This window comes from Protopterus annectens, chromosome 9.part0 (genome assembly GCF_019279795.1).
Source record: "Protopterus annectens isolate FY-2018-M chromosome 9.part0, PAN1.0, whole genome shotgun sequence".
In the NCBI taxonomy this organism is placed as follows: Eukaryota; Metazoa; Chordata; order Ceratodontiformes; family Protopteridae; genus Protopterus; species Protopterus annectens.
This window is the reverse complement of record NC_056743.1, coordinates 1,692,598,795-1,692,626,598: the sequence shown is the minus strand read 5'-3', so window position 1 is coordinate 1,692,626,598 and position 27,804 is coordinate 1,692,598,795. Positions and strand designations below refer to the sequence as shown.

The 27,804-nt window shown below is 42.4% G+C and overlaps 1 protein-coding gene across 2 annotated transcripts in view; it reads left to right on the top strand.

Moving 5' to 3' along the window:
- SPC24 (SPC24 component of NDC80 kinetochore complex) overlaps positions 1–27,804 on the top strand; it is a 753,264-nt gene that overhangs the window by 649,625 nt on the left and 75,835 nt on the right. For both annotated transcript variants that reach the window (XM_044084562.1, XM_044084563.1), the window contains exon 3: positions 13,333–13,477. In XM_044084562.1, coding sequence (XP_043940497.1) covers positions 13,333–13,477 — 145 coding nt within the window. The remainder of the gene's footprint in view (positions 1–13,332; positions 13,478–27,804) is intronic.

Genomic DNA, 27,804 nt, shown 5'->3' with positions numbered 1-27,804 from the left:
TGTCAAAAATGGTTTTGACATGGCCAACAGCCGCAAGATTACTTCCCTGGATGAAACCAACATGGCCATGGCGGTGGTAGGTTCTGGGAAGGATACCAGTCCAGGAGGAGAGAGTTGAAGAACAGCCAGGGTTTTGGTGGTCATTGGTCACCTCCTAGTCCTTGCCCAGCTGGTCCAACTCTGGAGGTAGTCAGTATTGTATGTCCCGCTGTTGGTCGGTGCAGTCGGCCATTGTAAGTGACCAGCAGATTCTGCACATAGGGAATTGCATATTCTCTGGATACTAATTCCACTCCAAAGACTCTGTCCCTTCCTGTTCCCAGTAATCCATACCACCTGAAGGCTACAGTAGAAGATTGAAAACCTAAAAATCCAGGTGGTCCCACCAGGCCAGAGAGAGTCAGGATGTTAGTACACATTCGTTTTTGGGCCAAATAGGCCAAGGACCTTGTGCCCATCTTATCTAAGCAGCCTAAACCATTTCATCCCAAAGTAAATGTTCAGGATGTTCATGGTGTGGTTTTCTCCCTTGTTTGTCCAAAGAAGATTGCATTTGCTGTTTGGACTTCCAAGGATGCATACCTGTTTGGATTGCCAGGAAGTCAAGTGGGTTTCTTTGTTTTCAGGTGGGCGCTTATTCGGTTTTAAACCTTTCCCATTGAGAACTGTCCATGGCCCAGGGTTTTCATAAAGTGCATGGAGGCAGTATCAGTATTCCAAAAGCTACAGAGTGTAAAAATCTTACCCTGACTACGTGAGTGGTTTCTTTCCACCCTGATGATAGAATTGTTGTCCACAATCTGGGTTTCTCTGCGTCTTTCCTTCCAGTCCCCTGGGATAGCAGTGAATTTTGCAAGCCCTAACTACAACCCATACAATGTCTGATGTACATAGATTGCCTGATGAACATCTCTCATTGTGTGGTCACGCTACCAGCACAACAGATTCCTGCTATAATTCAGACTGTTCTGTTATCATTTCTGTACCTCACGTACTGGATTTCATGACGGCCATGTTTTTTTCTTCCCTTATGCGAGGTATCATATGTGGGTCCTGCATGGCCCTTGGGTCAATTGGAGTCCTAATGTGTGGACTCATTTTGGTCATATCAGAATCTTAACAGCATGTCACCAGCATCTTTTTTGGTGGCTTGCCAGCACTAACCTGTTCTTCACCATCTCTTAATGACTTGGCACCTATTCTTCAACCTTTGGGTAGGTATTGTAAGGGGTCGACTACTCAAGGTGTCTGGTCACATATTGAGGCAAGTCTGCATATCACTGCCCTGGAGATGGGGGCAGTTCCATATTGCATATTGCAGGACGACTTCATGGATCAGCTCCTGTTCAGTGTGTGTTACATTATCAAGTAAGGGGGAAGAGGACGCATTCTTGCATCCCCCTTTGTCAGTATCTTCCTGTTGCTTTCTAATCCCCGTCCATATTTTTTTGAGAGGCCATTTTTTTGTAAGCCAATTCATTTGACGTCTCCATAGTACTTCCTTAGCTAAAGAGTGGCGAAAGCTCTTCTATTGATGGAGGAATCTTTGCTGCAGCTTTTCACAAGCCTGTCAGACACCAAGTGCAATGGCATATCCTTGATTGCCTCAACAAGATAGCAACCAGAGGAAATCTTCATCCAGCAATGGCTTCTAGATCTTCTTTTTGCCTTTCCTCCATTTCCTCTGATCCTCAAGTGTTTGCAGAAAGCCCAGGCAAAGAAGGCTAAAGTCATTCTTAGTCCCATTCTGGCCTTGATAAGTGTGTTTTCCCTTGGCTTGGCCTCCCTCCTCCAAAAGCCTCTCAGGTTGGACTCTGAAGCTTCTTGCTCTCTGATTTATTGGTATTTCCAGTTCTGATGATGAATAAGGACCCAGCATACACTGATAAGGGTGGTCTCTATCCTTTTTGCTCAGAAGGCCAGTACCAAAATGTACAATGACAAATGGACTTGTTTTTGGTGTAGGTGCTGGGGCCATGGTTAGATCTCTACCTCTGCTGTAAATCCTGAGGCCCTGGACTACTTTGTTCATTTTTTTTTTTTTTTTTTTTTTTTTTTTTACTTAAGACTGAGTTTCTGTAGCATTAAAGGTCTACATGGCTGTTTTCTCCTTGGGCAGTCAGAATTCCTCTTTGGCATCATTTTAAGGCCTGTAAAACATTTTTGCCTCCTGTTAGATGATTGGTTCCACCAATGAATTTGAATTTCATGCTGCACCAGTTAACACGTCCTCCCTTTAAACTGGCTTCCAGGGCTATCTTATCACAAGGATAGGGTAGTACTACATACTGGTCCTTGTTATTCCTGAAGTGGATACTGAGACTGTTAACCAGCCTTAACCTGCCAATTTTCTTACAGAGGTGAATATCTACTCCATTATTTAGATGTTCATGGGTAGCTACAGTTTTACCTACATTGTACAAAGAACTTTAGGAAAGGTTCAGCAGTTTTATTTTTTTCTGTTTTGCAGCTGATCAACTGGAGCAGGAGTTTTTAAGGCAATGTAATCCAGATGGTTGCCATATTACATTAAATTTTTAGCAATAAAGATGGATGGACCATGAACATGCATATCTCTTGTTTAACAAAAAGCATTTATTCTGTTAATTCTGGAATACAAAAGATTGATTCTGGTGTGACAAACAGCTAATAAATATAATACTGCTGCTAGCGCACTTTTGTTTTATCTAAATTTGATTGGGATAGAGCACTGATCACAAATGACTAATTTCAGTCTCAGCCTGTGAAAAATTGAAAGTACAACATTAATTTAAAATTACGACAATGCAAACAACATGAGCAGTGAGTTGCAAAATGTAATAAATGTTAGAGTAGTTATGAGTGCAGCATAGAGAAATTTATATACACTATTTTGCAAGAATGTTAAACTGATCAGTAGGTGAGCTACGTATTGAGAGGTTTACAGTAGAAATTAGTTGTCTTGACATGACAGAATGAGGTGATATTACGTAAGGTGGCCAGAGGGATGGCACTGGCATTTAGCAAGTTTCATAACCTAATGTATTCAAAGTACATTAAAGTCTGGATCTTCTAACTGATTTAAATATCTAACCTTCTCCTACTAATAAACATGTGTCCTAATTACAGTACTTGGATAACCATGCCCCCCCCCCCCAATCTTGATCTTGCAATGATTCTTCAGGCATTCTTAACTAAAATAAATAAAGATTTTTGTCCTTCCCACTGTGTCCACCATTAAACAACTCCTCATTATTTGCTTTGTTTTTTTATTTGAAATGTTAAGATTATGTAAATTCATTAATCTGTAAGTGACATTTATATTGCCGTTGTAGTGGGGAGGCCTTTTTTGTGCTGTGGTCCTCTTTTAGCCATCTAGCCTGTCTGGCCACTCTGCTGACCTGATTGTCCCCCTGGTGAGAGCCCTGTGGCTATTCATTCCTGGGAATGAGCAAATTTGCAGTACTGTCATTCTGAGGATGATTGTATTGTTAAGCTCCAAGTCCCTGCACATAGTTATTAACATTAAATGAGGATGGCATGCCATGGGCTTTTGTAATGCATGTCATGGGGCAGCATAATAGGCATCTGTTGGCCCTGTCTCCTCTTCTGGACAAGTACCTCTGCATGTCCCGTGCTCTACACTGGTGATTTTACTTCAGGGAATGTGCCTGTGAGCACCCCTCCCCCACCCCAAACAAAGAGAGCACCCTTAAGCCTCATCATTCTTCTGCCCCATGCCAGTTGCAACATGTGCCCTCATCATTATTCTGCCCCATGTTAGCTGCAACAAGTGTCCTCCTCATTCTTCTTCTGCCCTATGCCAGCTGCAGCAAGTACCCTCCTCATTCTGCTGCCCCATGCCAGCTGCAACAGGTGCCTGAGGTGCTGATTGAACTCTGGCCACTTGGATCATATTTATCCCCTCTATACTATGGAAGCTGGCTTGGGCAGGCTGCTTAAAATATAAGAACAGCAAAGGAGCTGAGATTGTTTTCTGTGTACCATACTGGTACTTTTAATCCCCACAGCTTCCTTTTTCACTTAATTTTCCAAATTTTCTTATCTATGTTATTTCTCTCTCCCTTCTTCTAGTTCATCTTGTAATGTGTTAAATCACTTAAAATTTTTTGTCTGTATTTTCAAGGATATATTCTTTTTTGTTTGAACTTTTTATTATAATGAACTTATGAACATGTCAGCCAAATTCAAATCTGCGTGTGTATTAAGCATTCAATATATGACCGTATTATACATTCTCTGCAGTGTAATTCTAATTATCAGTCTGCATGATAGTAATACAATTTATTTCTCTTATGCATAGGGCAATATTTAGGTACATGTTTAAGAATAAAAGAAAAAGTGGAAAAGCAATCAAAGAAGGAGTAAATGATAAAATCACAGTTGACTTAACAGAGCTTACAGTTTTAACATTAAGAAAAATAACTCACTTAATACAGCTGCAGTAATCCTTACAAAACTTGTAGGTTTCACTTCATTTGCACACTGTAATGCATACAAATTTACCAGACTCGTGTGAAAGAAGTACCAGAGAGAATAGGTGTGCAGTATGTTGACAAGGCTGGACAGATATAGAAATGAATCTGATTAACTACCAGAAGTCCTACTTATGATGTAACAACAACCACCAAGAAAATTCTGCTACAGAGCCACTATTAACATGTTAAATCAAACATTGTGAACAAGATTTTCAAGAATGTTCTTTTTTTTTTTAAGCACCTTTATTAAATTGTCACATAAGGCATAGGCAAATATTAGCAAAATTGCAAAAACATATTAACCTTTTCCATTTACATACATTATACATAATGTATCTTTTTTTTTTTTTGTAGTTATGAGTCTGAAATTATAGAAATTGCTGAATTCCTGCCTTCCACTAAATATCACTCTTCCTCGTCCTACTGAACACTATTCTGCATGTATTGTTGCCACTATTTCCATTTATTTCTATGTAATTTGTTCATTTGCCATCTTTTTTATATATTTAATACCTCAAAAACTGCTTTTTGGAAGCTTTTGGCTTTTCCCAGTTAGGGGTCACCACAGCAGACCATCGGTCTGCTTATGATTGGCAGTGGATTTTTACTGTGTCAAGTTGCCAGCCCGGCGCCCAACCTTCAAAGAAGGCACACGCACGCACCTGCCTGCATGTCTTTAAAGTTCACTTAACCACGGGGAGGACATGCAGACTCTGCACAGAAGGCTCTCCAGCTGAGAATCGAACCGGAGACCCTCTTGCTTTAGGCAGTTCAGATCCTGTGTCCCAGCTTAAAAAAAAATGCCATTTGCTCACCCGTTATTTCTGACCGAGTACTCTGTAGGGAAGTTTTAAAATCTGCCAACTTGTTACACTACCGAAACATGTTCCCACTTCTCTTTCTTCCCCATCACACTTCCAACACTTGATATCTACCTGAGGAATCATTCCATGAAGACTCCTTTGGGTATGAAAATACCTATGCAAGCACTTCCAGGCAAAGATCTTAAACCTTCTGGACTTTGTTGCATACTTAGGAGCCATACATACATCTTCTCATTGCGCTCTTATTAATTGCTTTTCCAATTTCTCTTTTTAATCTTTTTTTTTTTTTTTTTTTTTTTTAAGTTCTGTAGTTACAGATGTGATGTTTGCTCTGAGAGTGTTGATGGAGAAGTACAGAGAAGGTCAGAAGGAGTTGCATTGTGTCTTTGTGGACTTAGAGAAAGCATATGACAGGGTGCCTAGAGAGGAGTTGTGGTACTGTATGAGGAAGTCGGGAGTGTCAGAGAAGTATGTAAGAGTGGTACAAGATATGTACGAGGGTAGTGTGACAGCGGTGGGAGTGACGGATGCATTTAAGGTGGAGGTGGGATTACATCAAGGATCAGCTCTGAGCCCTTTCTTATTTGCATTGGTGATGGACAAGTTGACAGAAGAGATCAGACAGGAGTCCCTGTGGGCTATGATGTTTGCAGATAACATTGTGATCAGTAGTGAGAGTAGGGAACAGGTGGAGTAGACCCTGGAGAGGTGGAGATATGCTCTAGAGAGAAGAGGAATGAAGGTCAGCAGGACTAAGACGGAATATATGTGTGTGAATGAGAGGGAGGATAGAGGAATGGTGAGGATGCAAGGAGTAGAGGTGGCGAAGGTGGATGAGTTTAAATACTTGGGATCAACAGTTCAGAGTAATGGTGAGTGTGGAAGAGAGGTGAAGAAGAGAGTACAGGCAGGATGGAGTGGGTGGAGAAGAGTGTCAGGAGTGATTTGTGACAGACGAGTACCAGTAAGAGTGAAAGGGAAGGTCCACAAGAGGGTAGTGAGACCAGCTGTGTTATATGGGTTGGAGACAGTGGCATTGACAAAAAGGCAGGAGTCAGAGCTGGAAGTGGCAGAGTTAAAGATGTTAAGATTTGCACTGGGTGTGACGAGGGTAGACAGGATTAGGAATAAGTATATTAGAGGGTCAGCCCAGGTTGGAAGGTTTGGAGACAAAGCCACAGAGGCAAGATTGCGTTGTTTTGGACATGTGCTGAGGAGGGATGTTGGGAAAAGGATGCTAAGGATGAAGCTACCAGGTAACAGGAAAAGAGGAAAGCCTAAGATAAGGTTTATGGATGTGGTGAGAGAGGACATGCAGGTGGTTGGTATGACAGAGCAAGATGCAGAGGACAGGAAGAAATGGAAACAGATGATCTAACAGGAGCAGCCGAAAGAAGAAGTAGCATAATTAATTTTGGGCTAACAGATGCATTGAGATTTACTCGTCTTTTATTTGTAAAAGAACTGAAATGTGTGTGATTGAGCCCTGAAACCCATATCTTAACATGAGATGTTATGTAGTCCAATCTCGCCTACATTCTTACCCGTGGGTTCGGAGCTGAATATCTGCTCCGACTCGGCCAAACTTTTCTAGCTTGAAGTCTTCTATTGGCTGGGCTAAGAAGGTATCCCATGCTGCACTGCTCCATATCCCCAGATCTCGTTTGCCGCTCGTGTAGCTCGGACGTGGTCTCGCTGTTGGCTGTGGCTAAGTACCTGTTTTCTTCTTCTTGAGAGAATTTGTTACAAACAAAAGCTATTTTAATTATTTCTATTTTGGTGTTTTTGGGTATAATCTGTGATGTGATTGTTTTTTGTCGTATCCCACTAGCTGTTCCAACGGGCTAGGCCCGTTTCAGTTAGAGGACCTAGTCTGTCCCCTTACTTGTCCCTGTGTTGTTTTTTGCTATGTAAAACTGTTTGAGTTAGAGGTTTTAGTGTCTGTCTTCCTTGTTCTGTATGCTAGTTGATCTAAAACCGTTTTAATTAGAGGTTTTTACCCTAGTCGTCTAGTGTGTGTCTCTTCTGAGGATTGTGTGGGCTGTTGTTTGTGGAATATTGTTCCCACGCTTAGCATGCTGTTTTGTGTGACTAGTTGTTTTTTCCAGTCAGGCAGTGACTTGCTCATTGTTTGGTATTTGTGATTAATTTTTTTAAGATGTCCAAAGATTCCAAGGAGCACAAACCTTCGAGTTGTGCTCTAAGTGTGGTTACAAGATGTCCATCACCGATGGACATTCAGTATGCGTTTATTGTCTGAGAGCAATCCACCTGCAGGAGTCCTGCAGCTTCTGCCATGCTTTTAGTCCCAGGGTGCTCCAAGAAAGAAAGAATAAGTTAATTCTGAAGGGACTCTTGAAATCCTCGTTTGAGGAGGCCATGGATTCTGCTTCCAGTTCTAAATCAAAATCCACAAAGTCAAAAAAGAGATCTCCGGCTCCTTCAATCTCCTCAGAGCCACCGGAGAAAGTGATTAAACTAGCTTCGACCTCTTCAGCTCCACTGTCCTCAGGGCCGCAGGAAGTGTCGGTGTTGATGGAACCAGCGTCGGCTCCAATTATATTGGAACCTCTTCGGAGCCGATCGCCCAATACTAGACCAGTGTCACCTGAGAGGAGATCCCGATCTCCCTCCCTGTCCTCCAAATCCTCCAGAACACTTTCAGATGTGGATGTTGATAAGGGTGGTGCAGAGGCTCCTTCAGTCACCGGTTTTGGCTAAATTGTTCTCGGCTCCGGAACCCGTCCCGATGCCTTCTTCGATTATTCCTCCTCCGAGCACATCTCTGTCTTCGGAGCCGGAATGCTCCACTCCATGTGATGTTCCTAGGTCGGTTCCGATGGCTCCTCTGGGCTTATCGGTGCCGACATCAGCTCCGATCCCGTCGGCACCGTCCACTGTGTTCGGGACTCGGGATTCTTCAGTCGGGCCCGAGGGGGACACCTCAGGACACCTTTCTGTTCCTAGTCACTCGCTCGGTGCCTCGGCTCGGGGAACCCAGACTCCTGTCGTGGTCTCGGAGGCTGGCCGGTCCTCGGACTTGGGGGGGGGGGGCAGCCTTTGAGGCCATGCAGAGTGCGCTGGCCAGATCTTCAGCTGTATCATGCGGGTCGGTCATTCTGTCCCCTACCACTCCGGTGAGAGCCTCTGATCACCACCTATCTGTAGTTAGTGGAGCCCAAAGGCCTAGGGATACCCCCACGAGTGGTCCCCAAGTTTCTGAGGGCCCCTCAGAGTTTTTGCCTGAGGAGCCCCCTAGAAAGAAAACGTGCAAGAGGAAGCACATAGACTCCCAGGATGAGTCGCTCACCTCAGATACTGACCTCGAGGAATCGGAGGGGTCCCCCAAGTTATCCTCTGACGATGTTTCTTTCTCCGACATCCTGGAGATATTGAAACAGAGGTGATTGGCCGTCCAAAGCCCCCTCCGAGGAGGAGTCTGTCTTCCTGAAGGCCTTTGGTGCTCAGCCCTCCGCCTCCTGGGTGTCCCCACCCTTTGACGAGCTCCTGGATTTAATTTGTCAGAGGGTGTGGGAGAACCCTGATTCTGTGGAACCCGTACCCAGGAGACGCAATAAATTTCTGTCTGCTCCCCTGGGTAAGGAGTTTTTGTCCAAAGGAGTCCCTGTGAATGCCATGGTGGTGGCGGCGGCCACTCAGAAGGAATTAGCAGAGATTTCTTCCTCCGTCCATCCCCCTAACAAGGAGTCTAGGACCTTGGACCGATATGTGAAGCGTACCCTCTCGTCAGCAACCTTTACCTTATGGTCGCTGAACTACCTGTCTCATTTTACTCTGCTCCAGAGAGATCTCCTCAAGGAGTTAGGAGATACTCTCGTAGGTAACATTCCTGAGGCGGTGGCCCAGGCGGTTAATGCCCAGATGTCTACCCTCAATTCCATAGTTAACTCCTCCATGCGGCTCATTTCGTATGCAGCCGAGGAAGTGAGTAGGGCAGCAAGCTCAGGAGTCACCCTTAGGGAGCAAGCCTGGATGTACCTTTGTCATTTCACAGAGGCCTTCAAGTCTTCTTTCACTGACACCCCCTTTGATGGTTCTTTTTTGTTCGGAACCAAGGTGAAAGACACCTTCACCAGGTGCGAGCAAGAGGGAAAGACTCTGCTGTAGGGGTCCGTTTTTCCCTTTCCTCTAGACCTTACCCCAAGGCCCAGAGGGGTGGGAAGATGTGGTTCAAAAAAATCACGGAGGTTTTTTCCCGGTGCACAAGGTGAGCCCCCCTTCAGAGGCAGAGGAGGGGGAGGTTATTCAGGGAGATGCCACCCTAGAGGCAGAGGGGGCCCCCGCAATGTGGGAGACCGCGATTCCTTTTGCGACTCTCCCTACCATCGCTCCTGATGGGATGCCCGACTGTGCGTTTCCGGAGCCAGTCAGGGGTCAAATATCGTTATACCCAGAAGCCTGGCAAAGCATCACCCAGGACCGATGGGTATTACGAATAATTTCCGGAGGTTATGTCATCCCTTTTTCGTCAGCTCCCCCTCAAGTCAGAAAAATCCTGGACGTTCTACCCAGTCAAAGAGATCACGCAGCTTCAGAGGTTTCAAAGCTGCTAGAAAAAAGAGCCATCCAGCATGTCCCCTCAGACCAGATCGGATTAGGGACTTACTCAAGATTCTTTTTGGTGCCGAAAAGAACAGGGGACCTGAGACCCATATTAGATCTCAGCCAACTGAACAACTATGTACAAAAGTCCAAGTACCGTATGGTCACACTACAGTCAATTCTCCCATTGTTGGGAAAAGAAGTATGGATGTGCTCCATCGACCTCAAGGATGTTTACTACCATATCAAAATGGACAGGGCATCCAGGAGTCACCTACACTTCCGGCTGGGAGCCAGTCATTTTCAGTTTCAAGCCCTGACCTTTGGTCTCACCACAGTCCCCAGGGTGTTCACCAAGTTTATGGTGGTGGTGACAGCTCACTTGAGACATCAAGGATTCCAAGTGTTTCTGTATCTGGACGACTAGCTCCTCACAGCCCCCACCAGGCATCTACTAATCCAAACCAAGGATGCTACCATCACTCTGTCAATAGTTGGGCATAACACTGAATTGGGAAAAATATGCCTTGTTGCCCTCACAGCGTGTCATTTTTTATAGGTGCAGAGCTAGACACCGTTCAAATGCGAGCCTTTCTACCGCAGGAAAGACTCAGTCTCTTACAGCAACAGGTGCATGCCCTGCTACCCCTGAGGAAAGCGAAGGCAAGATGGGTTCTCCAACTCCTGGGGACTATGGCAGCAACAATTATGTTAGTCCCTCTAGTGAGATTGCACATGAGGCTCCTTCAATGGCTCCTCTTTGCTCAATGGTCTCTCCAGAGACTTACACTTTCCCACCCTATTTTGCTCACGGACAGATGCAAACAGGATCTCAGTTGGTGGCTTTGCACCAACAATCTGGACAGGGGAAAACCCTTCGTTCCACCACCTCTGGTTGCCACAGTGACCATGGACACCTCCCAAATGGGGTGAGGGGCATTATCTTGTCAGGACAGTCCAAGGCACGTGGCAAGATCACGAGATACATCTGCATATCAACGTCCTAGAGATGAGAGCGGTACTACTTGCGTTGCAGGCACTTCAGAGCTTTCTACCTCTCGGGACTATTGCAATCCACTCGGACAATATGTCAGTGGTGTGGTATCTGAACAAACAGGGAGGTACCAGATCATACCCCCTGTGCAGAGAGGCCATGCGAGTGTGGCAGCGGGCAGTATCTTCCCAACGGTTTCTGGTGGCAACGCACATTCTGGGTAAGTCCAATGTGATAGCAGACAGGCTAAGCAGAGCTATTCTGATGCCTTACGAGTGGTCCCTGAATCGTCTAGTTGCAGAACGAATCTTCAGCAGATGGGGTCAGTCTTGCTGTGACATTTTTGCCAGCCCCCTCAGTGCCAAATGCAGCAGCTACTTCACGCTGATCCCCCCCCCCACAGGGGGAGTCACCCAGGGACGCTGTAGTTCACGATTGGCCCTCCGGTCTGCTTTATGCTTTCCCTCCGTTTCCCTTGCTATCAAAAGTGATTCAGAAAGCACAATCCTTGGGAAGCAGAATGATTCTAATTGCTCCACACTGGCCTCGTCAAGTCTGGTTCCCCTTTCTCCATCCCTACATTGTGGATACACCTTGGACTTTGGACCCACAACCAGACTTACTGACACACGTCGGGCCAGTTCCACCCCTCTCTGCGGACCCTCCGGTTGACAGCCTGGCTACTCCACTTCCGTCGTTAGTTAGGCTTCATCACTTCTCACCTGAGGTAGTTCATATTTTATCTTCCTCTCATAAGCCCTCTACTAGGAAGATTTATTCCAGAAAATGGAAGAGGTTTTCTATTTGGGCTCATACCCAAGGAATTGACCCTTACACAGCTCCAATTGCTTCCGTCTTGGAGTTTTTGTCTATGCTTTTCCAGCAGGGCTCAGTGTCCGCTACCATTAAAGTTCAATTGGCAGCGATTTCTAATTTTCATGTGGATAATGAGCCTAGTCTGATGGCTCACAGACTCTGTAAGGCTTTCCTGAAGGGCACTCTGTTACTCCGTCCTCCTGTCTCAGAACCGATCATGCCCTGGGATCTAAATTTTGTTCTGCAAGCCCTTAATTCACCACCCTTTGAGCCTGCAGCTACCTGTGACTTAAAATTCTTGACCTGGAAAACTGCCTTTTTAATAGCCATCACATCAGCCAGACGCATTTCAGAAATTCAAGCTCTTTCTATCAAACCTCCATACTTAATCTTTCATAAGGACAGGGTTTCTCTTAGACCGAACCCTTCTTTTTTTCCTAAAGTGGCGTCCATATCTAATCTTAATCAATCTATTGAGTTGCCAGTGTTTTTTCCCCATTTTTCAAACAAGGCAGAATTTAAATTTCATCAATTGGATGTACACAGACAGTTATGTTTCTATCTGCACAGAACCAAAGATCTCCAAAAACCTGATCAGCTGTTTGTCTCCTTTTTGGAAAACAGAATTGGGTCCCCCTGTCTCCAAAAATCACCCTATCCAGATGGATATCAAATTGCATCTCTTTCACTTATTCCTCAGGGGGTAAAGACCTACCGTTTCCAGTCAAGGCTCACTCTACTTGGGCTGTATCTACATCTACAGCCTATCAGGCCAGATTGTCTATGGATGATATTTGTGCTGCAGCTACCTGGGCATCTCCTCACACCTTTGTTACTCATTACAAAATGGACGTGGTATCTAGGGGTAGGTCTTCCTTTGGTTCTACAGTACTCAGGAGTATCTTCCTCTGAGCCTCCCAGGATGTAGGTGCTGGGGATGCTGTCCCACGGGTAAGAATGTAGGCGAGATCGGACTACATAACATCAAGAAGTTATGTACTCACCATAACGTTCGATGTATGTAGTCCATCTCGCCTCACATTCTTTCTTACCCTCCCACCTTCCCCCTTTCTGGAGGTTAGGTCTGTTTTTTAGAGCTCCCTTCACCTTTAGTTTATTCCTCTTTACTTGGATGTTGTTATGCATGGGGTATGAGTGTGGTGTTCGCAGCAAACTAGATCTGGGGATATGGAGCAGTGCAGCATGGGATACCGTCTTAGCCCAGCCAATAGTAGCCTTCGAGCTAGAAAAGTTTGGCCGAGTCGGAGCTGATATTCGGCTTCGAACCCACAGGTAAGAATCTGAGGCGAGATGGACTACATACATCGAACGTTATGGTGAGTACATAACTTCTTGTTTTTGCTGCTGTGTTAGATGTCCTGTTAGCTGCTGCATTATGCAATGGTTTATACAGAACTGTATGAATATAAACAAGTTGTCAGGCTATCACAACACATTTTTGTCTTCCACTGGTTTTTAAATGCAGTTTGAAATAATAAGGCATATAATGCCACAATCCCTTCCACTTCTGTTTTGTTACAAGAGGGATTTGTTGTAGTAAAGTTAACTTTACAGTGAAGGACATTTGCTTGAAAGAATTTTGATACACATGATAAACTAGCCCACTTAACATTTCTTTCTGCTAATTTGTCGGCAGCCTTTAAGGAGAGAGAAAAACAGCTAGCTGAAAAGCTAATCAGAGCAGCAGAGGAGAAGGACAGAAGTCTTGCAGAGTGCCAGTCTATTGAACAGGAATTAGAAAAAGCCAAACGAGAAAGGGACGATGCAAGATTTGAATTACAATATCCTTTAAATTATTGTTAATTTCTGTCATGTTTGTTCAGTGCTGTATTGCTAGTCCACTTACCTCCAACCACTTTCCACATGCACAGATTTTATTATTGCTGGTAAATAAATTGGTCTGATCAGCTTTATTTTAGAACTTGAGTTGGACTGAAGGACAATGGTATTAACTTAGGGCTTCATTCATGTTTGAATACTTTGATGGCAGCATTTAAGAAAGTATTATGTAAACTGAAACATTCGTAATTGGGATCGCCACTACAGTTGTATTGCTTATTCATTGGATTTACAGAAGGCAAATGTCTGACCTTCTACAACTTCAGAGCCTATGTATGCATACCTAAAAGCTTAGCTCCTCCTTTTCTTATGTCAGACTGAAGTATGGCTCAGAAGGAGGAGGTGCTTTTGCCAGCTTAGCTCCTCCTCTTATGTCAGGCTGAATTATGGCTCAAAAGGAGGAGATGCTTCTGCCATTGCACAGCTCTTTTTGGTGTGAACTTTCTGTCATCTTCTAATTGCTTGGGTTTGTATTTATAACACTTGTTACTTGTTTTGACTAACTGTTTATTTTGGAAATTGGCTTTAAAAATTTTCCAAGTTTTATGACTTCCTCAGTAAAGCATTCTAACAAGTGTGCATCTGGACAGCAAATTTACCAAAAGACCTTCACACACAGTGTCTCTCTTTTTCTGGTGGAAAGACATCTGGTTTCTTCTTGAACACTGTGCTACTTTGCCAAAGAAGATCCTTGTTAGCAGCACCCAGAACCTTGTGACCTCTGTTGTTTGTCCTGTTGTCTACCTGTTTTAGAATCCTCACTTTTACGGATCACTCCAGAAGTAGACAGTGAGATCAATATGTTGGCTTTGTGATGCCTGGGCTGGGCACCAGTTTTCAGGTACCCTCAAAGAACATCCTCCCTTGAAACATTATGGCCACTTTTTTGTGTTGAAAATGTTATTGGATATTCTGACTATTGTAAGCGAAGAAAATATGGAAGGCTTGTTCAAAACATTTTCTACATCTCAAGTGATTGACACTGTGCCTCTGTCAGTGCTTTTTATAGCTACTGACTGCAAGGAGCAGCAAAAATTAAACTTTGAAGCTAATACTATAAAATGGTTATAGGGCTAGCTAGAATGTAGAACTTTTCAAGTTTTTCCAACAACCAGTTTCATCAAAAGGTGCAGTTACCACAGGTGTACTGCAGAGATCAGTCTTAGATCCTCTTCTGCTCTCATTATTTATTAATGACCTCACAGAAGACGTTTTCATTGTATTTGATGTTCCATGCTGATGACATACTACTCCTAGAGTCTTTCAAATATTGCAGTTGTCTGTAAGCCTCCATCAATCCTACTCTTTTGCTACTGGGCTGAGAGTAGCAACCTTCTAATTAACCGCAAAAAAGGCTAATGTGATGCATCCCTCCTCCAAAAAAAAAAAAAAAAAATACAGGAACATTCTGACTGCACAATAATGGATAGCCGTAAAACTAGTATTGCAGTTGTTTCAGAAAACAGTCACGTGGGCATTACTCTTGACCCTTCCCTCACTTTCAGCATTTGTACCGACAATATAGTTAATAAAGTACTAGCACAGTTAAAGTATGCTATATAATATCGCGCCTTCTCTCACCTGCTGCTCATATCTCCCTTTTGTAAAAATATTCTTCTTCCAAAGTTAGAGTATGGCCCACCAAAAATACTGGTCTTTCATTCCTCCTTCAATACTAGCTAACTTCAGACTGCCGAAAACAACATTTACAGAGTTTCATTGCTTTCAGGCCCTCATACCCAAGACTGCAACTTTCTTAAAGTAATTTAACTACCTGTAACTGAAAGATGTACCCACCTAGTAAGTTCACTGTTCTTCATTGTTTTAAATTAAGTAAATTGTCCCTTCTTAAGGTGAAAACTCTTTCAGAGAGCAGTCAGTACACTTTAAGAAACAGCCAAGAAAATATCTGAGTTACACCCCCTTTCAAAACAGTTATTTGAAAGTACACATTCTCCAGACATGACCCTGCTGTATGTAACAATCTACCACCAGAGATAAAAGGCCAAGATAGTCTTTGCGGATTCAAATCATCCTTGGCAGCTTATCTTCAAAGTGAAATGGCTTGTAAGTGTTTCAGGGATAATGGCCATATTGTTACCCAGTCCTTGATTACTCAACCATACCACACCTTGATAAGTTAGCAAACTAAGCTGATGCATTCCCAGAAACAGAAGTATATAGAAGTGCAAACATAGTATTTAGTGGTGCAGTCAATGTTTGTGGTTTAAACATTGACATAGGTTAGGGAAAGCATTGATTCTAACGGCCCAGTCATTAAATTAGCTTAGTCTACATAAATGTCTGTCAATATTTGCTATTGTGATGGACCCCCACTTAAACCCGGGGCAGTAACTAAGGAGTTCCAGTCCTTACCACTGTGTCTGGTAAGGGAGCGTCACTGAAACCAGGGATAGAAATACACAATTTCGCATAAGAGTACACCGAGAACAGGCTCCAGACCTGGGACTGGACTATATGCTTCACTCTAGGTCCCCATATGAGTCTTACACTAACCACTGCGGAGCACCATGTCCCAGTTCTAGGTATTTGACACACTTGCTCTTAAATATTTGATATTCACACATACAGGCACTCTTGGGAAAGACTGGCACAGATTTACCTTTTATGGCCTTTTTCCCAAATTACAAGGTAAGGGCTGGCACCAGTCAAATAACACAATACCCTCCAAAAGCGGTGTTCAGTTATATTGGGCAAAATAAATATTGATAAAAATGTTGCCATGTAATCCAAGCAGTAAGGCTTTTCAGAGTGGCCCTGGTGTTATCACAGTAAGCATGAAACACTCTCAGGTTACCAAACGTACTTGCCAAATAACCAGCCACAATAAAAGGTAGTAAAATATTTGATATGTAAAATGATTTAAAACCTGTATATACTGAATAACTGATTCCAATAACCCACCGAGTTTCACACACAGGAATTATGAAAATAACACTGTAGGATAGGTTTCACAGTGATTGTAAAAAAAACTCTAACTGTAGTTCCCTAACTAAAGATCATCAGTCCCTGTCTAATCTAATTAACTTAGCAAGGCAAGATGATACTCTTACTTCTGCCAGGCAAGATAAGAATTTATGCCCACTCTTCAGGCCATTGTCTGGTCCTCAGTGACTGGAATAACAGCTCCTACTGCTATTGCTAAACGCCTCTGGAAAAACCCTGAGTGATGCCTACTGGTCTAGAAAACAACTGACTACTGAACAACAACTGAGCAACAACTACTACTGGACTTTAACTGATTCAGAACCTTCTTTTATGACAGAATTTTTTAAAAGTTACAAAAAGCTGTTATGAGAGTTCTGCTGTCTCATATTGGACTTTAAAAAGTAAACAAAACAAGCTGCTGTGGAGATTCTTTTCCTTTCCTGTCTAGCATATGATGACATCACCTCTACATCAGCTGACTGGCATAATCTACATTCAGAATTCTTTAAAAAAATAAAAATGTACATTTGGTCTGGCAGAAGAACACTGTTTGATTCAAACATCTTGCATAAATCAAAGTAATCAAAAAACAATTTTTTTTTTACACAATTATAGCTATTCATGCTGGCATATATAATGCAGGGTAATTTAAAATTATTTACAAGTATTTACAAAACTTCAACCAGTCATGCTAGCACAGATAACATCTAATATCCTCACAACTATATTTGTCATTATTTGTTGTTTAATACAGCTATGTCCTTGATTATAGTGTTTCTGTCTAAACTCTTTTCCTAAACGATTAGTTTGAGCCATAATGTATAATTGTTGTAAGTCATATTGTATAATTTATGCAACTGTACAACAAACTATATATGCTAGTATTTACTCATTGTATAACTTAAGGAAGGTCTTATAGGCCCGGGTAGTGACTGAAAAGTGTCTTTGGACCAGTTCACTTACCCAGTTAACGGCAAATAAATGAAATAAAACTTGAGTATGGCACAGTCTGTCAGAGAAATAAACCACTGCCAGTGCGTTGCTCCATGTCAGGAAGATAACCACAAAATGTCTTTCAGCAGACATTGCAGAACAGCATCTTGAAGAGGAGGAGGATGTGGCATATTGCTTCCACGTTTCTTGCAGAGTTGGTGGGGCACATTTAATAAAGAGGATATTTCTTTAGGTTGCCCACTTGTAGTGTCATTTTGGGCATGCCCTGATATTGAGGAAAGCATTTTAAATCTGTTTCTAAAAGTGTCCCCTGAATTAAAAAAAAAAAAGATTTGCACTTAGAGAGCATATAATACACCCTTCCCTACTTCAGTATTTGAGGAAAGCTTTTGAGTTAACATGTCTGTACCCCAGTTTCTGACCACTGGTACTGTAGAAAATTTGTACAGTAGGGTACATGATGAGCTAAAGTACTTGTGCAGATACTGCAGCTGACCTAGCAGGCCTTTTCTGTTTGGCATTTACTTCTTGGAGGTCAAAGCAAATCTTATGGGATTATAGTTGATGAAGTTTGCAGATGACTGTAAACTTGGTGCCATCATAAACTCGACAGAGGGCACCAAAATTCTACAAGCAGACTTTTCCCAAACCGATAGCTGGTATTACAGTCAAGGACTAAAAGTAAATGCCAGGAAATGTACAACTGTATCCTTCAGCAAAGATGACTTCCCTTTTGACTGTCACTTTGACACACACCTCTGAAAGTTGATCCTGTTGTTAGGGTCTGGGAATCTGTATCAGTAATGAAGTTTCATTTGTTCACCATGTATCCACTATTGTAAGGAAGTCCCTTTTTCATTGCACAGCTTGTATCCAAAGGTATGGAGTCCAAATCCAGGGATGTAATCATTCCACTATAATTGGCTCTCATCAAGGCCGAGAATTGAATAAAATGCTCCATTCCTTGTATACTTGTCCAAACACTCGTCACAGCTGGAGTGACCACAATACTTTCTTATTTAAAAAAAACAAACAAAAAAAAAAAATCAATGCCCTAAATCACAAAAACCTATGCAGATCATCTGAAAGCCTTGTTCCTCTACTTGGTATGTAGACTATTAAGAGTCAACCTCTGCCTGTCATGTAGCACCTCAATGGCCCTGTGAAGACTGGTAGAGAAGGGTGAAGGCTGCCAGCCTAGTCATATAGAATTTGGTACATAATTCTATAATTTGTAAATACTGTGAAATGTTGAACTTAAAACAATGTGGCAACATTACCATCTGCTGTAAAGAAAGCTAAGTCAAGCATTTATTGTTGGTCCTTTGAAATTAAAATTATTTAATGAGTGTCTTTGATGTTTATAAGTCGGCTCCAGTCCAGCTAGATAAAGGCTTCCTGCCTATTGTTTTAAGGCTAAAGTTAATGTCCAGAATTTACATGTGGAATGCCTTTATTGCTCTAAGTGTAAAAGAATGTAAATGCAGTTTCTGTCAGCCTGGGAACACCAGGAAAGGGTGACATGATGCAATGTTTTAGCAGAACTGCAGTTTCGTGTAAGCAGTAAGAACCAGAAATTATTAAGCATTTTTGTCTGACTATCCAACTCGCAGCACTGCCTGTTGCTCTATGTAAGTAAGTTATTTTAGAAGTGTGTTTTCTTGTAGATAGCTACAAGCTATAAATATTAGACTGTTTTTCTGTGATGTCAGAACTGTACTACTGAATTATTTTAAGTATTTCTGTGTGATCTCTGAACTTTTGACTAGCACTGACTGTGTGGTAGAAAGTATTGTCTTGTGGTTTTAATTGTTTATTATTAAATCTTTAAAAACCTTTTAACTGTGGCTGGTTTTGTGTAGAGATAAGTTAAACTCTAAGAGTACATTGCATGTACGTAAGGATCCTGTACCAGGTCACTCTAATAAGCCTTGAGACTATTTAGTCACATCTACCAACTGGATAATAATATTGCACAGTTATAATTGGACACCCTTTTAAGTAGTTAAGTATTAGCTGGGTGGTGGCAGTAATTGCTACCATATAGTCTAAGTAAAAGGGGGCACAGCTGGAGGACCTGAGCCAGTATTCCCCAGAAGTGTCTGTGTGGTTGTATAAACTCTTATCTCAAAGTGTGTGTGTGTGTGTCAGCTACTTGAGCAGGGACACGAAGCACTGGTTGGACAGAGAGGGTGCTGGAGATTTTATGTAGCCCAGCTAGGCTGAGATCTGGACCCTATAGCTGTGCCAGTGGGGAGTCTTATTGGGTAGAAAGGGAGTGACCAGCCCCGGACTGACTGTGATCTCTGTGTGCTCTTAAGGGAAACTGCACTTTACTGTGTGCATTTATCCTTTCCTCATATATAGGTTCATAGGTTCATACTAGGCTATCTGCCCTAGGGCATTTAGAAGCCTAGCCAGAGTGTGTGTGGCTTTCACCACCCCTTAGGATGAGAATACTATACCCATTAGTTTGCTGTGCCTCTGTCCAGCAGTGACACAGATGATTCCCGGGGTAAACCTACGATCTCCCATCCACTCGTCAAGATTTCTCTTGAACAGAGTCAGTGAAGGGCTCTGCCTCACATGGACTGGGATTCTGTTCCATAGTGTAGGGAGTCTCTGAGTGATGAATCTGTCCCTCCAGCACGTCCTATCTATATCCGTGTTGAGGTTTTAAGTCTCTTGCTCTCGTGGCTCTGGTGGATTTGGATTTTTTGAGGTGGAGCATGTCCATTAATTCCGGGTTGGACATGGCCTTGTATATCAGGCACAGATCACCTCTGAGCAGACGGTATGCGACTGAATAGAGCTGGCGTTTCTTCAGTCGGGCAGCGTATGACATATGTTTGAGCCCCTTTATCCTTTTGGTGAGGAACTTTTGGGGTCTTTCCAACTGCTCCAGGTGTCGGGTAAGGTACATTCCGAATGGGGCGTTGTATTCAATCATTGGTCTGATAAGTGAAGAGTACAGGGGTACAATGACCTCTCCTGATCTGGATGTGAATCCCTTCATGATCAGGTGGGCAATGTAGAAGGTCTTCCTAACCAGTTTGGCAATGCGAGTGTCAAAAGAGAGGTTACTGTCAACTTGGGTCCCCAGGTCCCTGATAACTTCTTCCGTGTTTAATGGATTACCACCTATGTGGTAATTAGGGGTTACCTTGTTTTTCCCAAAGGGTATGACTATACATTTTTTGGCATTTAACTTAAGGCCATGGCTCTGGCACCAGTTATCCATTTCTATGAGACCTCTCTGGAGGATGTCTGTGTCTGATGGAGTGTCAATTATGGTGCCCAGTTTGCAGTCATCTGCAAATTTTGTCAGCCACAATCCCCTATGTTTGCCTGCACTTCAGAAAAATAAATGCCGAACAAGAGGGGCCCAGGACTGAGCCCTGTGGGACACCGCCGTGACCGGCTTAGAGTCTGACATGGCACCAGCAACTCTAACCCTGTGGGTTCTGTCCTTGAGCCAGTTTGCAACCCATCTTGTGACATATGGGTTTACATCTAAGCTGGTGAGCTTTTCTATGATGCCCGAGTGGGGTATTGTGTCAACGCTTTTGCTAGGTCAAGGTAGGCTGTATGAACTGCCTTACCCTCATCAATGGCCTTAGTGACTGTTTCAAAAAGTCGACCAAGTTCAAGAGGCAGGATCTGCCCTTGACAAAGCCAAATTGGGTAGGATCCAGTGTCTGTAGGTCCCCAATGTCTTTATTTATGAGTTCCATTATGATCCTCTCCATAGCTTTGCAGACAAGGCTCGTCAAGCTTATGGGCGGTAATTTCCAGGGTCCGTAGAAGCACCGCCTTTGTGGAGTGGGACCACAGTTGCCGACGCCATTCTTTGGGTGCGTATCCTGTAGTAAGGCTAAGATTAAACAGCAGCCTTATGTGTGGGTTTAGTTCCTCATTGAGTTCGTGTAGCACACAGCCGGGGACACCGTCCGGTCCCATTGATGCTGTGTTTTTGCTTTAGAGAGCAGCTCTTACCTGGGCATCTGAGATGTTTGGGAGGCTAGACTCTGGTGGGATAGATATTTCTCCTTTTGGGGGGGGAGGGAGGGGAGAAATTTGCACTGAACCTGTCTGCCCGTATGTTGGCAATGTCTGTGGGTTCAGTGATTTTTGTATCATTTTGGACTAATTCTGAGCATATCTGGGAGTTTCCACCCAGGTTTCTAACATGAGATGCCCTCTCTGGTGTTAGTGGTGAGAATTGAGGCTCCTTGATTGCTGGGCCAGGGCACGGGCATCACAGGCCCCTATATTATCCAACTTTTACACATTGACAAGTTCAATGTTAGCATGACCACCTGTTTAAAGATTCTCAATCTCTTTTGCAACATAAGTAGAACATGTTAGAGAGATATACCTCTTGTATGGAAAAGTCTTCTCTCCTCATATAGCAAATACTTCTCTTACTCTATTCTAATGTGATTTGGACAAATGGATGAGAAACTGTGAATTCACCTCTGGGATAGCACCCATTTCCTTCATGGATAAGGGCAAGTAAATGTTCTAACATTTAGTTTTTCTACCCACCTCTAGTTATAAGGGCTAAAACTGCCATGGAAATGTAAGGATAGGCCTGTTAAGGTCCTCACAGGTCAATAACCTAGAAAGTACCCTTTTAATATTAAATGAAGCACATGCAAATGGACAGGATAAAGGAGCTGAAAAGGCACTAATGAACAATACAAAATGCAAAATTGTGCTATGGCTGTAGTTCATTTTACCAGATGAACTCAGTAACAATATGCAAAATGATCATGTTGCAATAACTTAAGCCATGTGGGTTTAGGCAGCTTTCAAAAGCTTTGGGTGCCTTTCAAGTGCTGCTCCTGCCAGGAGCCCGCAGATTGCAGCTGTAAAAGTTAAGAGGAGTACCAGAATCCTCAAAGATTTTTTGCCACAGAATTGAGTGTTCCTTTGGTAGTACACCTCTCATGCCATGCCAATAAGCCCAGATGGAGAAAGGCCTTCCTTTCAAATTCAGAATTTGTATGGAGAATTGCTATTTATTTCTCAAGAATTGTGTGTATTTGCACTTAGAAAATGGTTAAACAGATGGATATGTACTTTATTTTTTTTTGTGTTCCTTGTGATTGGCTGAATTTTTTATGAGGAGTAAGTTTTATTTCTGACTAAATTCTATACTATATTTAGAGTGCTGGTGAAAATATATTGAGGCTTTGTGGGGGTGGGTGTACTGTTAGTGTAATGCCTACGTCAGAATCATATATACTTTTAGGTGCTTCAGGACAATACTACTTGCTTTAGCATTTTTATTCTCGGCTTACATGTAGACCAACAACTGGTCTCCTCAGCATTACCTTTCCCAGCACACGAGATATTGTCTAAGGAGTCTTATGTTTCCGGCTCCATCTCTGCCTTTGTCATGGGCATGCGACTCTGATGTTGCTGACCATTATACTTCAGGCCACCCATCTTCTTCCCCTGGTCTTCTTGGTATAGCGTTTGCAGCCACCAAAGACTAGGAGTAATCCTGTCCCCTGCGACTGTAGGGAAGCTCAATGCAAGCCAGGGAAATCCACCTTTGTCCCTGACTAGGAAGGCACTGCTGAAGAGCTTCACTTGGTTGGGATGGGAATGTTGAAGTTGGGACACTGGGTTTAGCGACAGGCTGTCAGTTTTTTCAGTGTCATTATGGACAGAATTAATCTACTGGGTTCTGCTAAGGAACTGATGTCTGCCTTTTCAGCACCTAGTCTGTCCTCAATTCCGTCTCAATCTGACAGAATTTTCCAGTCAAAGTGAATCTTTACAGGGAGAGGAGTGTACTTCTGAGGAATCTGCTCCATCTGAACTTTCAGATTCTGAAGAAAACATTCCTACAGACATACCTAATGATGAAATCTCCTTTAAGAAATTTTTTTTCAGTGGGAACAGTGTGAAGCCATCTGTTTTTATAATGCCATTGACTCTTTTTCTGAGTATCTGTTTCTGGATTACTTTTGAGGAGAATTGCTTGGTTTTGATATCAACACCTTCCTGAGGAAGTAAAGTTTGAGATGTTCATCATTAAGGTCTTGGTTGAAGTAGTCTAAGCTATACAGGTTATATTCTGCACAGCTTCCGAAGGTTCAGGTTGCCTTCCACACATAGCAAATCTGTTAGTCAACTTGAGGCGAGCTGACTAAAAGTCAAGTTTGGGCACCAAACCAGTCAGAGTTTTCTTGCCACCGAAGAGAGCACCTGTCTGTGGGCTTTTGAGAATTGACTTATTTGCTAATGCTGTTTAATTACAGAGCAGATAAGTTCCATCCACAGCCCTTTTTTCCCATTTTTGCACATGAGGTCAAGGTCTCACCTCAACAATGATCACCATCTAGAGCCAATCTTCACACCACCAGGTGGCTAGTCCTGTCACCTTTGGGGGGAAAACTTCTACTTTTTATCACAGAAAAGTTAGTTTTTCTTTAAAAATTGTACATTTAAGCTATGAAAAAGTTTTTTTTTAGTTGACTGACTTGTGACTTTTATGTACTTTTAAAAGGGAGCGTACTTTTTTTTTACTTCAATGACAAAAAGTTGTTTAAAACTACTTTTATTCCTGTTGAGAAATGAGGCTGTAGTAGGTGTTTAAAGGGCTTTTTACTGGAAAAAGTTACTTTTTTATACTACTTACCTTTTCTTACTGACTTGCTACAAAGCTTTCCTGGGAATCAAGTACCATTTTCTGTTTGACCGTGAAACAACGTACTAGTTCCTCAGTAGGACCTTTCAGCCAGAAAAAGATTAAGCTGGTAGTTTGCAACAACCACAGGTGGGAGAATTTACTGCAGCCAAAGCTGGTTCCTCAGACAATGAATAATTCTCTTCAGATCCTTGTGGTGTAGTACCTACAGCCGACATGGACTTGAGGATTAGATATGTCCTCTGCAGCTGTTGGAATCCCCATAGTGGGCAAGGAAAAGTCACTCTTGTCATTCCTAGGAGAAGAGGCAGAGAAAGTGCATTTGCTTAGTCTGAATGTTCTGCCCCTCCCTGTTAAAGTTGTTGCTAGCAGAATTGGTATTTCTTCGGAAATTCTTGGCAAAAAAACAGAAAGCTAAACATACGTCTTCCTTCTTCTGTCAGTTGCACTGGGTAGCAGTAATTTGTTAGCTTAGCTCAGGGTGTTTTGCAGGCCCCTAACCCTTCTTTTAAAGTTATTCCTGGTAAGAGAAGAAGAGATTAAGAGAAGAAGAGATTTGTGTATCCCTGAAGAGGTTCAAGTGATTGAACCTGTAGGGGAAAGTGAAGGGACAGATGCAGTTTTCCACAGATTTCTGATTCAGATTCTGAAGTAGATGTGGTATCGCTAAAACATTCTTTATCTCTGAGACTATTTCCAGTGTGAATCAATTCTTTCAGTAGGAAAACCAGTGAGGTTTCGCAAGCCATCGGAAAATGATTTGTTACAACTGGAATTTCCAGAACCTTCACCTATTTCTCCAATTTCATCTACCTTGGAGGATGTTTGTTACAGATTTTCTCTGTCAGCTTGCTGCCTCTAAAATATCAGATATATTATAAATTTCCCCAGTCTTAAGTTTTTATACACTCCTCCCAGACCTGACCCAATAGCTATTGCTTTAGTGAATTCAGCTGCTGCTAAACATTTTAATACTAATCTACAAGACTTGGGGGGGAGGGGGGGTGTATACATGTACAAATTAAATTTTTTGAATTGTTAGTTGCCAGGCTCGTTTGATGAAGTTTATCCTATCTAATTGTGAAAGTATGAGGAGTGTTTTGCCATCAATTTCTGCTTCTGATGAGAAATCTGCTTTATATAATTTGGCTTATTTTGCTTCCCAATTTACTAATCATTGTTTAAAATGTTCTTTCACTATCTTGATAACACTTTCAGGGATGCTGCCACTGGAACCATATTGAGGAGGTTTACCTGGCTGTGCTGGAAGAATCTCTGAGACTCACCTCTATCACCCTCTAATACTACCTTACCTCCCCCATTTCATCTCAAACCCATCCCTACATCCCTTGTCCGTACCCTTTTGCAAAAACTCAAACCTACCACCACTGCTGCATATCTCCTTCATGCAGAATATCTACAAAAAGCAGCAAATGCCATAGCCTACCCAATTTCCATTCTGATTAACAGAACAATCTCTGAGGGTGCAATTCCTTCCATTTGGAAGATTGCACACATTATCCCCCTTCATAAGGGTGGAAATTCTAGGGAACTATCCAATTACAGACCAATTGCCATACTATCTCCTCTGGCAAAAATCATGGAGAAATGCATTCATATGCAACTGTTAAAACACCTAATAGATAACTTATTAGCTAACTGCCAACACGGCTTCAGACCATTTCACAGTACTACTACTGCCCTTTTATCCTTCTCTGACTGTATAAATAAAAATCGCAATAACAACACTCTATCCTCAGCCATCTTTATTGATCTCTCCAAAGCCTTCGACATGGTTAACCACCAACTTCTCATAAACACACTGAAAAATCTATCTCTTGATACACTTACCATACAATGGTTTCAATCCTACTTAAGCAATAGGCAACAAGCAGTTATGTGGGAGAACAACCCATCTCCCCATTGCACTAGGTGTCCCCCAAGGTTCTATACTTGGACCACTTCTATTCTCTATTTTCATCAACGACCTGTATACTGTTATTCCTCAAGCTTCCTTAATACAATATGCCGATGACTCCACATTAATATGCTCAGCCCCAACTCCAGCAGACCTTCAATCTCTCACCCAAAAAGTGTTTAAATTAGTTGAGGAATGGCTGCAACATCAGTGTCTCATCCTAAATCCCAAAAAAAACAAACTTCTACTTTTTACTCCCACCCACAGGGCCACACCTCTACACTTTACTGTCACATGTACCAATGGAACCATCATATCCCCCGACTCTACCACAAAACTCCTAGGGGTTCTAATTGACAATAACCTTAACTTTGAAGGCCACATTAACAATACCATAAAAACAGTTAACAAAAAACTAGGCTCCCTCTATAGAATCAAATCCTTTCTTACCCCACTAGCAAGATCTACTATTGCCCAGACCCACTTAATCTCCACCCTCCTCTATGCCTCCCCTATATATACTAACCTCTCAAAAAACAACATGAACAAACTGGCTGTCTCCTACAACAATATTGCAAGATTTGCGACAGGCTCTACATTTAGGACCCATCATTGTATTATCAAAATCTAGGTTGGCTAGAGTTACCTAATCTACTTCTATTTAAACAATTAACATTTGCCTATAAAATCCTGTATCAGCCTAACAACACACCAATTCTTACCAACCTAATCACCCCCTACAGCAACCTTAAGACCCTGCGCTCATCTAGCAAAATACTGCTACAAATACGCAAAACCTACAATAAGGCAGGGGACTCTCTGTTCTCTAATACCGTGGGTAAAACCTGGAACTCTCTCCCCAGTGACCTGACCTCCCTACCTTCACTAACACAATTTAAAATCAGGCTTAAAACCTACCTCAAATCACATTGGCTATGCACCTGTCTGAACCCAGACTAACCTCTCACGTCTTCTTCTCACTAAGTTACTAAGTCTTAATGACTGTATATTCTAACTGCCTAATGAAAACCAGAATTATATCTTGCCTTTCAATTGATTGGACTCTCTTTTATATCATAACATGACTCTCAGTCTCCCTACTATGTTAACATATATACTTAACATAAGATACTACATTCAAATGTGTTTTGAACTGTACACATTTCCTTATTTACTAAACTGCTTACTCCAATATGTTCTTTCATGCATAAAATAGCTTAAGTTTATATGGTACTTCCACCTGTTAAACTTTGAATTGTTTTATTTTTTGATTTAAGTAAAATATTGTTCTGTACTCTCGAGGAGCTTTTCTCCCCGGGTCTCTGCTGAAAATGGATATGTATCCAGCTGGACTAGCCCGGTCAACAAATGTAAATAAATAAATGTCAGGAATGAATTTTTGAATTTTCCCTGTGAGAGAGACCTAGTTATTGGACCCTTTGTTGCAGAGGTTATCAAAAAGTATGAGAGGGGAATCTCTCAGATTTGACAATCCTCAAGTTTTCCAAGGGGTTCTTCACACCCTTGTCTAACTCTAGCAGAAAGCAAACCAAACATTCCCAGCAAAATGCTGGTAAACAAACGTTTAAAAACCAATGACAGGGAGGTACCTAAAAGAAAAGCAGGAACACCCAAGAGCAAAGGACAAGTCAGTAAGTCAAAGTGATAATATGAGCAGTAGCGGCTGATGACTTCAAATCAGAGGGGGGGGCTGCAGGAGACGTGAATGGGTGGGGGGGTCAATGGGAAGGGGTGTGACCAACTAGAAAAGGGAGGGGCTATGC